Genomic DNA, 13,494 nt, shown 5'->3' on the forward strand with positions numbered 1-13,494 from the left:
TAAAATTATTTCTTCAATATTACCGGTTGCTTTATATATATAATTGTTATTAATTTTAATTATATTCACAAAGAGCAATGCCACCTATTGGGTATGAAATGCCGGAATTCTTCTTCACTCTTCTACTTCACTAGAATCCTATATATTTCGATAAGATAAGATTCAATTGTTTTTGCACTAATACCTTAGTTTGGAGTGCATTCGGAGTGTGCTTTTATTGTTGTTTGAATATAGTCGAATTGAATACAACGTAAAATAGTTAAGAATGAATATAGGTGAACTGAATACAATGTATACCGAATTGAATAGAGTTGTAAACACCTTATTTTTTGATTTTTTGTTGTTTGAATACAACTGAATTCAATATAATGAAATTCAATACAATGCAAAACAAATACATGTGAATTAAATACATTGTATACAATCGAATTGATACATGATGATTTATTGTGTTTTTCGTTATTAAACAATTGTAATCCCTATTTTTTTTAGGCGTATTACCTCATTGTATTTACAAAATACAGTCGCGCGAATACATGGAATACATAATTAAACAGTTGTAATCCCTATTTTTTAGGCATATTAACTCACTGTATTTATAAATACAGTCGCGCAAATACATGGAATACAGCACAGTAGCAACAAAATTGTAGCTAAGACCGGTAAATATGGATATTGTAGCTATAGCACGTTAATAACCACTTAACTATAGTAGTTTCTGAAAATTCCTCTTTTATTTTCCATTCCAAGTTAGTGTATAATAACAAGAATTACAAATTGTAGATTAGTTTAAGATAATAGTGTATAAAAAATTATATATAATCAGTGCACAAAACTAAAAAGATAAAACATCAAAGTACATTCAAACTCTTTCATAAAACTTTGGATGGTTCTGAAAACCATTCTCAGTAAAATTAACTATAATTCCCTTCCCCCCACCCCCACCCCCAAATGGTTCTGAAAACCATTCTCAGAGAATGTTTTTGATAGTTTTTATTTTCAAAGATCTAAAAATAATAGGCTGTTTAAATTTTCTAGCAGTTTTGAAATTGTTAGCTCAGAATTTCAACTGTTCCAATACAGAAGCACAACTTTTCCAAGAAATGAACACATTTAAGAGAATGATTCTGTGTTATAATGAACAGTGAGTGTACAACCTATAATATTGCTAGAATGTTGATGCCTTCTTATAGGAAGCAACTGCCTAAGAAATCCATGAAGTTGAAAATTGATGATTTACTCAAAAGTACAATTAAAAGGGTGCTATGCTCTTTGGTGTCATTCTTTCAACTTTTCCAACCCTGTGAGGAGGCCACACAACATGGGTGACCCTTCCACGAACCAAACCCAGAGGGATCTGAAACAGAAAGCATTCAAGTCAATGAGAACTAATCAAATAACCTAGTTAAAAAGTTAATTGCAAACACCAATATAGGCACGCTAAGAGTAGATTTTTTTCCTCGCTCTACAATGACTTCCATTTAGGAACCATTAAAATGTCACTATAAACTAAAGGATTTGAAATGCACCTCAGAAGGTCTAGCAACAACAGGATCTAATCTATTTTCATTTAGAGAGTACTTATGCCAAAATGATTTCTAATTCTTTTGAAACAGTACTTCCCAACAGCTAATCTTTCCTAACATAGAAGACTGACACATATGTATTAAGTTAGTAAATTTACAAAGTTTATCGGATTCTTTGTGTGTTAAATTCCTATTCAATCAACAGATGAATATGGAGTAATATGTAACATACAGGACCAAAAGATCTCGAGTCCAAGCTCCAAGCATGATTGTCTCCTTCAACCCAACAATGTCCTTCAGGGATCAATACTGCATCATAATGAGGGGTACTGACCAAATCACCTGGTAAGGCTGTTATTCTCTTTATATGTTTCTCTTTATGATTAGCTGGAGAGCTGAAATGAACGTCAACCAAAAATCAGACTTGATGGGTTCAAAAATATAGCCAAAAATAAGAAAACACATTAAATAATATATGAGCAGGCATTTTCTCTGCTCTACCCTCAAAACAAGAGATGAAAGTATCGTAACAATAGATTTGCTACAAAATTTATCAAACACCCACCTGAATTAGAGAAAATACCATCTTAAAATATACTTTCTAATGACCTGATACTAAGAATTAACTATTGGTGTAAAAACAAATATCTCAAATCATTAATGGTTAGAAAAGACTCAGATAGGCTGTATAAGGACAGAATATGTTAAACAAGGGCAGATCCTTGCTGACCACTTTAAGTTTTCCTGGTCAAACAAGATCTAGCATACCCCACAAGTTAACAGTGGTCATCAACTTAAGTTGAATCAGCACACCTTGATAAGTCACCAAGAGAATCATATTTAAAGAAGAACAAACTGTGTTTAGAGGCCATTATACCATTACAAAGAAGGCAACTTCCTCCACAAACTAAATTTCAAATCAATTTCAGATAAAAACTTCTAGTAGTGTAGCAGACTTCCCTTTTCTTATCATTTGACCAGATTCAAAAGAGGCATGTGCTATTCACATGACTATGTACTTGGGTATACTAGACACTCAAAGGGCAGCTCGGTGCGAACTCCCGCTATACGCAGGGTTAGGGAAAGAGCTGGACCACATTGGGTCTATTGTATGCAACCTTATTTCTGCAAGAAGCTGTTTCCATTACGTATACTACTTTCCCAAAAAATAGGCAACTTTAAACAATCTTTTCCTCCAAACTTTGCTAGAATTCACGAATTAAAATTAGGAGAAGGCAATTTAAACAAACCCCTTTTAACTTTTTGTCCAGTACAAAGTATGAGCATGGAAAGATTCGCACCAACTAGATCATACAGGGGAAAATAACCTTCTTTGCAACAGTTTATGGGCCTTTATTGCAACGTATTCTTTCAAGAACGACGAATGATTCTTTCCACCAAAAACACATTGAAGATAAGAGAGATTCTGGTCTTTCATTGGATTTTCTCTTCACGAGAAGCTGTCCATAACTCAACGCATATGCATGTCTTTCCATGAAGAACTTGATCTGACTATTCACTTAATCTAATTACTCGGCTACAGATTTACGAGTATCAACTGACTTCCTATGGGATTTTTAGGAGAAGTTATTGGAAATTAATGAGACCATGAAAGAGTCTTGAACTATCAACACAGCCTATGGGGTGAGCAATTGGAAGTCCATCAGAGCATTATGGGAAGACTTTACAGCTAACACTGAATTTTGCCATGGGAATGGCAGAAAAATAGCATTTTGGTCTGATAAATAGATAGGGCATGAACCTTTAAGAGAGGTTCCCTGAAATATTTAGGTTAGCACTTCTACCTAAGACAACAATCAGTGAAGTATGGAGCCAACATGGATGGAATCTCAATTTCAAGAGAACACTAAATGATTAGGAAATGGAGATAGTGACTGCATTCTATCTAACTATGGAGGGATTGAGAAGACCCGATGACAATGAGGATACCATGGTATGGAATGGTATGGGCAGCAAGGTATTCACAGTAAGAGATGCATATACTTATTTCTCCAATAATGGACAACAGAACATCGACTGGCCTTGGAAGCAAATTTGGAAGATCAAGATACCTTACAAGGTTAACTGCTTTACATGGCTAGTAGCAAGGAGGGCTTGTCTAACTCAGGATATTCTTCAGAGAAGGGGTATCCCATTAACCTCCAGATGCTTCCTCTGCTGCAAAGCTGAATTTGAAAACAATAGCTATCTCTTTCTCCATTGTGCTTTCACTTCCCAACTATGGAATCTATTTTTGGCCCCGGTAAATTTGAAATGGATAATGCCGGGAAACACATGTGATCTACTGAAAGCTTGGAACCATGCTAGTAAAATGGTCAATCAGAAGAAATTTTGGAGGATTATCCCAGCTTGCATTTGGTGGACCATATGGAAAGAAAGAAATAACAGATATTTTGAAGATAGGAGTAGCTCCATACAAGTAGTTAAAATGAATTGTATTTTAAATTTTCACTTTTGGTGTAAAGAGTTTTCTGTAGGAGATGCAGAATTTATTCTACAATTTTTGGAAGCCTTGTAAAGTTCACAAGGATAGTACCCTGTAAAAACTGTTGCCAGCATAATCTTTGTGTTGATGAATAAAACTTGTTACCATTCTCAAAAAAAAACTATGCCAAAACAAGCAACAAAAAATATGAGACTCTATTCTTTATCAGTGGAATATATTGTTACATCAAATATCTAAATCAGCAAAAGGATATAAAAAATTGAGTTCGGTTTTTATGTTGAACATTTAAACCACAACTATTTATTCCATGGTTCAGAATCTTCAGATGCAGTTAGAAACTCTTCCGATTAAAATATGGACTGAGTTTATTTCTTATTTCAACCTATATGCAAAATATATCTGCAAGACCACCAAAAATCGAACAATCAAACTTGAATAACCCATTTTGACTTCATCTCGAAAATACATAATCTAAGACTTCCTCTTCCCAAAGATTAGTGAATGAATAATCTTGAAACTAAAGAGCAGTCGAGTTAATTGAACTCAACATGACAACAAGCTTGCGGCAGCTTTTCAACAGTTACCTGAACACAACCACATCGCCAAGAGAGAACTTGAATTTTTCTAGGCAAAGCTTCTCCACTATAACAAAGTCACCTGCACCACAACGACTAATGCAGAAGTTTTCATCTTTATCCACAACAGGAAACATAAAGAATGTAAAAGAGAGGAAAAACAGTAGTTACGAGTCAAGGATCTCATGGAACTGTCATCGTGTGGATTAAATGTAGGAGACATTGAAATGCCACCAACAGGGACAATACTAGCATAACGATCAGATACAGTAAGTCCTATAAGCCCAAAGGTGAAATAATTCTTAGTTAGATTCAAGAGGAAGTTCACAGTTCCCATATTCGTGCTGCCTCAACCATCTGCATACATGTTCAAAACACAAAAAAGGAAAGTCAAAAATCACAGACGATTATAAGTGGCTTTCCAAATTAAAACAAAATAAGCCTAGAGGCCCTAGACGTGTTATTAATCCTACTTTGGAAAAGGATATATCGTTTTAACATCGTCAAAAAGGACTTCAATCAACTACTCCTCAGTCCCAAACTAGACAGGGTCGTCGATACATTTTTATGACGATGGTGTTCAGACCAGCTTGCGTGCACCTCGACTATTCCGCCGGATACCTGTTACCTCCCACCAGCACAGCATTGGGAAACACTGCCCACCAAGACTAGCTAAGGTAGATGAGAAGAAATCAACTAGTGCTTTTTGCCTCGGCTGGGATTTGAACACGAGACCTTATGTTCTCCTCCCACTTCATTCAGAGGCGGACGTAGCCTTTTGGTACTGGGTTCATGTGAACCCAGTAATTTTGACGTGAAACACAAAGTTGTACTATGTAAAAATCCACTAAATTATGACGAATAATAGAACGAATCCAAAACTTATACTCCCTCCGTTTCAAATTAGATGTGGTACTTTGCTTTTTAGTCTGTTCCAAAATAAATGACGTATTTCTAAATTTGGAAATAATTCAACTTTAAACTTTTCATTGAGAAGCTTTTATAACCACACAAATGTCATGGCCCCACAAAGCTTTTAAGACCACAAGTTTTAAAAGTCTTCTTCTTTTTCTTAAACTTCGTGTCGAGTCAAACTACCTAATCTAAATTGAAACGGAGGGAGTAATATATAATGGGGTTAATAATAAGAACTTCAAACATTAAACTCACAGAACTTTAATCTTGGATCCGCCTCTGACTTCATTAACCATTAGGCCACACCCTTGTGTGCGTGTAGATCAGCTATATAAATTACGTTTTGTTTAGAAAATCGGATTTTATTTATTTACCTACGTAATACACTAATCTACGTAACAATCGAAAGGAAAATAATAAGTCGTAGAAGCAAAATCTTGTAAAAATTATATACTATAGAACACTATATCAAACACAATACTGGATAAGTTTTCTTCCAGGAAAAGGAAGACCAAGAATTATAGTGCTTGAAAGAAGAAATAAGCATATCTACATTAATATATGGCAGCACTGCATTATGTGATAATGATATTATCTGTTTCAAACAAAAAAAAAGGAAAGAAAAGAATATCTATAGTACGTAGGAAATGGAGTAGTCTAATGAAACTTCCTCTTCCATTGCTTAAAATTAGGGTTTTCACTATTAATATAGGCTCAACCCTCCTCTACCTTAATACTCTCTCATTTTATTCAACAGTCGCATACAAAACAATTAGTGTTAACAAAAACAAGAGGAAAAGAAAAAGAATATTTACGATAATTAGGGTCCAATAATCTAACTTGTCCAACAAAAAGGAATCTGTAGTGAGTATTTACAATGTACTAAGCATGAAATTTAATGCTAGGGAGATAATTAACCATTAGCAATTGAGTAAACTCATCAATTTTTTTTATTTTAGTATTTTTTAGAACTATTACGGCAAATATTTCATTAAACTTTCATTGTTACATGAATAAAGTGAATAGAGGAGAAGTAATACTTACCGATGATACAGAGCCACTAGTGAGGATAGAAAGAAGTAAAATCGAAAGGAAGGACCGGCAGCCGATGACGGCCGTCGATGACGACGACGAGTGGTGTTAGAAGGATAGAACAATGTGTGCTTATTTTGGACAATGCTAAATGGGTCTGCGAAAGCCAGCGTATTGGTTAGCTGGGCTTGTGTCAACAAACCCACGGCAAGTGCATAGACAGCCATTCTCGAAGATGCTATTTAGAGTTTAACTAGTATTTATTTTGTCCTGAAATTTTAAATTAAACAATTCAGGATATTTTTTTTCTGAAAATTAAACTAAAAAACTAAAATTCAGGGAACACACTGGCTAATTTCTAAAGAGCAGTCCTTTGAAGTGACTACCTAGTGTAATTTCACACAAACATATCCTCCACCAATCCAATCTACAATAAAGACCATAAAGAGAGATTTGCACAAATAGGATTATTCGGTGTCGTCTTTTAAATTTTGACCCCTGTAAAAATAAGTTTTAGAAAAATAGCCCTACTCTAGAACTTTGGAAAACCCTCCCGGCAATCCCTAGGATTTTTCATATGTCGATAATCGGGATTTGCCACAAAACATGACAATCGCCAAAACTCTTCATATGATGATCATAGGGAATTACTACAAAATATGACAATGGCCAAAAAAAATTATATAGTGAGAGAATTTATCAAAAAATCTGATGGATCGCCAGGATTTTTCAGCATTGCGGTTAAAAATCTTGATGATCGCAATAACTATTTTTTAAGAAAATTTCTGGCGATCGCCCGGAGGCTTAACAACACTTTGGCCGGAGACTACTTTTTCAAGATTTTTCTTAGTGAGGTTAAAATTTAAACGATGGTCCTAAAAAAGGTCCACCCAACATAACTTCTTGAAAAAGGTATAAAAAGGCGAGTAAATAGGGGGATAACGGAAGATAAAAGGAGGGAAATTTTTTTAGTGAAATTGAAGCTATGCGCTTAAATGATTTTCCATGAAAGATTGCGACCATTAGATTGCAACTCCAACCACGCTTCTAACTGGTGACGTATTCAAATGCGAGCTTACGGGTTACTAAATATGTGTAAAACTAAATATAGATAGGGTTGAATATATATATTTTATAACCCATTATTTCAAATCAGAATTCATATTGTGTAAATTTTAGATCTATGATTGTCTAATAGCTCAACTACCAAATACAAATTTTATTTTATAGTGTTACTTCAAGTGTGATGATATTTTTTAAGACTAACTATGTCTTTTGTTACATTTCAAATTCTTAATTTAAATGTTTCACCGTATCTTAAATAATGTATTTATTTTGATATTTATTGCTAAAATTTACATAAGTTAAACTGGGTATAGTTGATTGGAAATTGAAACGGACGCATTACACTGGATACTTAGTATGAATCAGAAATCATTAGTTGAGGACAAGCTCTAAGCATCATTCATCGATTGTCACAAGCGGGCTCTAAGCATGCATCATTCATTAATTATCCAATGCCATTATCTAATCTACGATATGAAAAAGAAAAAAATGGACTAAGTTGTTAGCGTCTAATTCCAATTATAAGATCATTGTTCTTGACTTAATAATGTTGACAATGGCCCATTGCGAACAATTATTAAGTTAGTTTAAAATCTTGTTCGGCTCGGAGCGGTCACTTGAATCGAAAATCGATTTACATCAAAAAACCAAATCTAACTTTTGTTCATCACCTTCAACCCTTGTATACGGGTAAAATCGGGGAGAATGCATACCCCAATTTTCCGGCTAAGAAGACGGAAGGAGGGCACGGGCACACGAGGTTGAAATCGAGGCTGGGAGCCTTTCGTACCGAGACCCATGAAAGATGAACAATGGGCTCATCGTCGGGCGTGATAAGGCAACGCTCCCCGGACCCGAAACGAGCTCTAGGACCTCGGGAGATATGGCAAACAGTTACACACGACTAACTGAGGGTCGTGATATCCGTACCTAACCGGATATCACGGCACTGATCTCGCCCGATGTCGGTTACATATCAGTAATTAGCGAGAAAGGGATATTTTTATCCTTTTTAAACTTGTACTAGGGATGAAATTCTCATACTATATAAAGAGGAAGTTTTTCTTTGATAACACACACTGTAACACGCATACCAAGGCAATACAAATTCATTTTTATGCTTTCTAGCTATTGCAAAGTTCTTACTTTACTGTTGTTCTTCATTCACAATTGGCTTCGAAAGTACTACAAAATTTAATTGCCCCAGAACCCCTTCAATTCCCTTCGTCCAGCTTCATCGCCGGCACCTCATTTTTCCTTTTCTTCCCCAATCATCTAAATTAGTTCCTTTAGTTACCATATTTTATTTGTCTTCCTTTTTCTTTCTTACTTTATTTCCTTAATTATCTCCCCACCAAATATGTAAAGAAGTTGCTATTGATCTTAATACGGCCGAGATTTTTGTGGTAATTTTAGTCCAATTGATATTATTCTGTAAGATTTATGTGTTCTTCCTTCCATTAGATGAATCTAGACAATTGTTGAGGTAAGGGCTTCATATATTCTTCTGTTTTTCTTTCTATTGATTTGATGTTAATTGTGGAAGTTTATTGTATAATCTTAGAGATTTGACTGTTACAATTAATCGCCAGACTTTTCTTCTATTTTTCAATACTCAAATCTCGCCCCAATCCCCAAATTCCTTGTTAACAGAAATTTCGTTTTTAAATTCTATATCTTTCTTATTTCGATACGCGGTTTTGTGATTCTTTCCATTCAAGTAGCAGGCCCTAAGTCTAATTCGCTACTATAAATACCACTAGTTCTATACATTAGAGGGGGGCTTCAGAATTACTTCCGACAACTGTTATTCACAACCATAATAACATCCTTATCGAGATTCGTTTCACGAGATGCTTTTCTATTCTTGCTATGTCAGCTGTAAGTCGAGGCAAACTTTGTTTCTTTTCATTTCTCTCGATATTTGGATTCTTTCTTGTTGTTGTTGTTCCAAGTTCATCGCTATAATCGTTGGGTTTATTCTACTGTCAAAACTCTGTTCGCGGGCTATTTATTTGGATTTTTGGTTTTCTTATTAATTCGGTACTCCGTCACTGGTTAGTTCCCTGAACGACGCATTTCGATCCCTTTTTGTGCTAGTTGTTGTTCGAATAGACTAGTTCTCCTCTTTAATTTTTCTTTTTTCTTTTACACTATTTGTGCGTTTTGTATACTCTTGGCCATGCTGAGTGCCATGCGGCACTCTGTTGAGAGCATGCCAAGTTAAATGCCCAGGTACGACTCTAATCTTCATATGTGATGCAATCTCCATCCCTTTTGAGCTCTAATATATAACTAAAATATGTCTGTAGGAAATACTAACCCATAACCCATATGTGACTGTGTTAATCCATGTTTGCATGTAGCTCTTTTTGTGATTTCCTAGAGAATTAGCAGCTGTCATGTTTAGGATTAAGATATCACATTAATATATGCAGTACCAACTGATCTATAAGGCTATAGGAATCAGTTCACGAATTCTTCCTAAAGGGCTTTAAGTGATATTTGTGTGTTTCTCGATCTTTATTGTTTGCACATATTTGAACGTATCACACAGGTATCATGCCATTAGGTATATTTTCTAAGTTAATGAAAGACAATATTTGAATCGTTAAAATTTCAATCCCTTAACCTTAAAGTTGTTTGCTGGTATTATGTGTTTAAAACTACCTTGCCTAATTCAATGTACTTGTTTCGCCACTTAGACACCATGTTTAGGATTAAATGGCCTAATATACTACGGGTCCACTTGAGGATAGTATACCGGAAGATTAATAATGATATTCGCTTGCTTTGTTGGCTATAATATTACTGTCGGAATATATTTAACCACCTAGTTATGATGCCTATATGATACATTAGAAAACTTGTAATCTGAGGGTCTTGCGTCCATATTGGCTGGTTCTTTGTTCACTTGGACTGCTAAGACATGATCTAAACTTGTAGAAGGCATCCCCCTTAGAAGTAAGTGTTCATTATATCTTTCTTTAGCCGAGGACTTTGGCTTAATTCTACATTTGTACAGAGATTTTTCTCCGACCCATAAAGACTCACTCACAGCCTAGTTCTTGCAATATTAATGGAAACGTCATGAACCTGCTCTAGATTTCGTGTCCTAACTTGTCTGTTCGAATTTAAACTTGGTACTGTAATCCATGATGTATTCTTGACTTCTCCGTGGAGTGTTTGATCACATAGATATCATACTCTTGGGATGTATTAGTTCCCTGTAAGATCAGCAAAATTTTCCTCATATTGTCACGCCTCCTTTTTTCCGAGGGATAGGGAGTTTTTCCAATTAAAGTGACATTATTCGAAATGAGATTATTTATTTAATTAGAGTCGCCAATTGGAATAATATTATGGTGTCCCAAGTCACCGGTTTATTTTAAATCTCAAATCGAGGAAATTTGACTCTGTTTTAAAGTCTGCGAACACAGAAGACCGGGTAAGTAATTCTGTTAACTTGGGAGAAGGTGTTAGGCACTCTCAAGTTCCGTGGTTTTAGCACGGTCGCTTTAATCATACTTGGATTAATTAAATTGTTTAATTACTCATTTTTAGAACCTATGTACGTTTACCTTTTTACCGCTTTTAATTATGGTGTTTTATGGATTTATCTTTGAAACGGATAACTAGTGCGTAAATCCGTTTTATTTAGCGCGCTAAAAATCATGTCACACGTACGTGCACACAATTTATCACACTTTATTAATTATTAGGATTGTTTTTGGTCAAAGTCGCGCGAACGCGTACCTTAATTTAATTTTGAGATCATAATTATGCCACGCGAACGTATACATAATCACGATAATTGATTGAATTAAGAATGTGCCTAAAGCATGCTAATGATTATTTATGAATTGTTTAAATAATTTCCTAAGAGTTAAGATTGAATGTGAAAGGCCATAGATTATGGAATTTAATGTGGATAAGGAACAGATTTTACCAAAAGGAACTAAGGAAATTAGCCAAAGTCTACTGACTCTGAAGTTTTATGAATTGGGCCAAAATATCCCAAATTCCCAATATTCAAACATTGGCTATTTAAACAAATTGCACTTATTAACACAGCGTAGAGGTATATATGCAACTCGGTCCATTAAATTTTCCTAACTCCTTTCGTGTTCAAATTTGTGGTACTGACTCATCGTTTTCAAACAACAGCAATGTCAAAATCATAGGCCCCTTTTAGTTCAGTAGAATGTTTACAAATTTAAGAACAAAATAAGACACTCTAATGAATGGAGCTTAATTAATAGGAATCAAATCATTTACAGAGCCACTGTGGCAATAATTCGAGTGATTATCACAATGGCATTCATATTACAATGACTATTTTCAAATCCCAGCTTTCAACACCAAATTATTGCTACAATTTCCAGTAAACTCACAAATCAACATGTGCTTCGACGGAAACTTCACTAAATAATAGAATTACAGAAGAGAAAGAGCTAGGCAGATCTGCCGAAATTAAACAAGGATTCGACCAATTCTCAACTAGAAAAAAAATGTAATTAAACTTATATGATTAGATAACCCAACGCAGCATTCTTAGCAGCAAAGTAGGGACCGAATTAATTCAAATATGCATCATGTTTCATGAGAATAACACAAAATCAGAAATCGAGCAGATCTTCAAAGCTAAGCAGGAACTCAATTGTTTAATCATGTACTAAAAGCATAATACAGAGAAGTTTCAAACTAACCTGGTTGAACAAAGAAAAACTTGAATAAACCGACTAAAGTCAGAAGCAAACCCAAACGGAGCTCAGCAATTCCAGAAGCAGTAAAAATCAGCGGAATCGAACAGTGATTTGAGTTTAAATCAACCTCTCAGCTTCGAAACAAACTCTACAGTTCCATCAAGCTCTGAAATCCCCAGAAAATGTGGGGGGGAAAAAGATTTGAGACTGAAAATCAGCTTCGTAACTTTCAAATTTTAGCTCTGAATTCTGTAATTTCCACTTGTTACTAGAGGCTTCAGCGTGTGGGAAAGGGAGGAATGTGTATGAGTGAGAAAAACGAATGTGTGTAGATCGGATGAGAGTGAGAGATGAGTGAGATCAGATGGGATTTTTTCTGAGGCGGCTAGGGTTTTTCTTGGAGCCCGTTTGGATCGGATATTGTAACTAGCCTATAAGCTTCTAATGGTTAAGCGGTTAAACTAATTTTTAAAATAATATTTAATTGATCGGATAAAAGTGTTGAAAGTGATAATAAGGAGTTAATGTGTTTGATTAAAAAGTGTTGATAAGCTATTCTTTTGTTAAAATGACTAAAATACCTTTAAATTTTTTTCAAAAGATTATAAATTAAAAAAAAATTGTAAAGAAAAGAATTAATAACAAATATGGAAGGAAGAGAAATCCAAGAAATTTATTTTGGGAAAAATTATTTTGTGAATTAGAAAATATTATTACGGATAAACTAGTAAAAGTGTCGGTCAAACTAAAAGTGCTTATAAACTGAAAAGCATAAGTTGGGGTGACCAGCTTATGACTTATAAGAAATTTATAAGCACTTTGAGTGTTTACCAAATACTTATAAGCAAAAGGTGTTTATAAGTCAGTTTGACCAGGTTATAATCTTAGTCAAACACCGTCAAAGCAAACGGGTGGTCTCTCTCTCTTCTGTGTGTGAGGAAAGGGTTTTGGGAGTTTAAGGGGAAAAAACGACGTAGCTTTGGTGTCCAGCTACGTCGTTTTGGGTGAAAAAGGGAGGCTGGACCGGGTATTGGGCTGGGCAGGCGCGGATTTGAGGATATTGGGCCACTGAGATGGCTTTGGGTCCAAATTCAAATGAAGCTGATGGCCTTCTCTTTTCTTTCCCTTAAATTTTGCAATGTTAGCCATTCTAATTAACATAACACTTGGAAATTAATTTGCAAAATTAACCCCTTATTTGAAACATC

The 13,494-nt window shown here is 34.9% G+C and overlaps 1 protein-coding gene across 2 annotated transcripts; it reads right to left on the minus strand.

Moving 5' to 3' along the window:
* Positions 1-1,092: 1,092 nt before the first annotated feature.
* On the minus strand, positions 1,093-12,722 carry LOC104086098 (uncharacterized). Of its 2 annotated transcripts, none has more exons than XM_009590267.4 (5): positions 12,290-12,722; positions 4,740-4,925; positions 4,578-4,650; positions 1,759-1,921; positions 1,093-1,357 (listed from the first exon to the last, which is right to left on the minus strand). In XM_009590267.4, exons 2-5 carry the CDS (start codon positions 4,903-4,905, stop codon positions 1,253-1,255), a joined length of 507 nt encoding a protein of 168 aa, XP_009588562.1. In that variant the 5' UTR covers positions 4,906-4,925; positions 12,290-12,722; the 3' UTR covers positions 1,093-1,252. The 2 variants fall into 2 exon arrangements, with proteins under 2 accessions (XP_009588562.1, XP_033509269.1); XM_033653378.2 differs by lacking the exon at positions 12,290-12,722 and adding an exon at positions 6,528-6,757.
* Positions 12,723-13,494: the final 772 nt, after the last annotated feature.

This window comes from Nicotiana tomentosiformis, chromosome 7, assembly GCF_000390325.3.
Source record: "Nicotiana tomentosiformis chromosome 7, ASM39032v3, whole genome shotgun sequence".
Taxonomy (NCBI): domain Eukaryota; kingdom Viridiplantae; phylum Streptophyta; class Magnoliopsida; order Solanales; family Solanaceae; genus Nicotiana; species Nicotiana tomentosiformis.

What these genes read in the sequence shown, in the direction of transcription:
- LOC104086098 (XM_009590267.4), bottom strand. Translation starts at nt 4,905, where the DNA reads ATGGGAACTGTGAACTTCCTCTTGAATCTAACTAAGAATTATTTCACC. An exon ending in TTCCATGAGATCCTTGACTC is followed by an intron (nt 4,651 to 4,739) that starts GTAACTACTGTT and finishes GTTGTGGTGCAG; the next exon opens with GTGACTTTGTTATAGTGGAG. An exon ending in ACTCGAGATCTTTTGGTCCT is followed by an intron (nt 1,358 to 1,758) that starts GTATGTTACATA and finishes TTTCTGTTTCAG; the next exon opens with ATCCCTCTGGGTTTGGTTCG.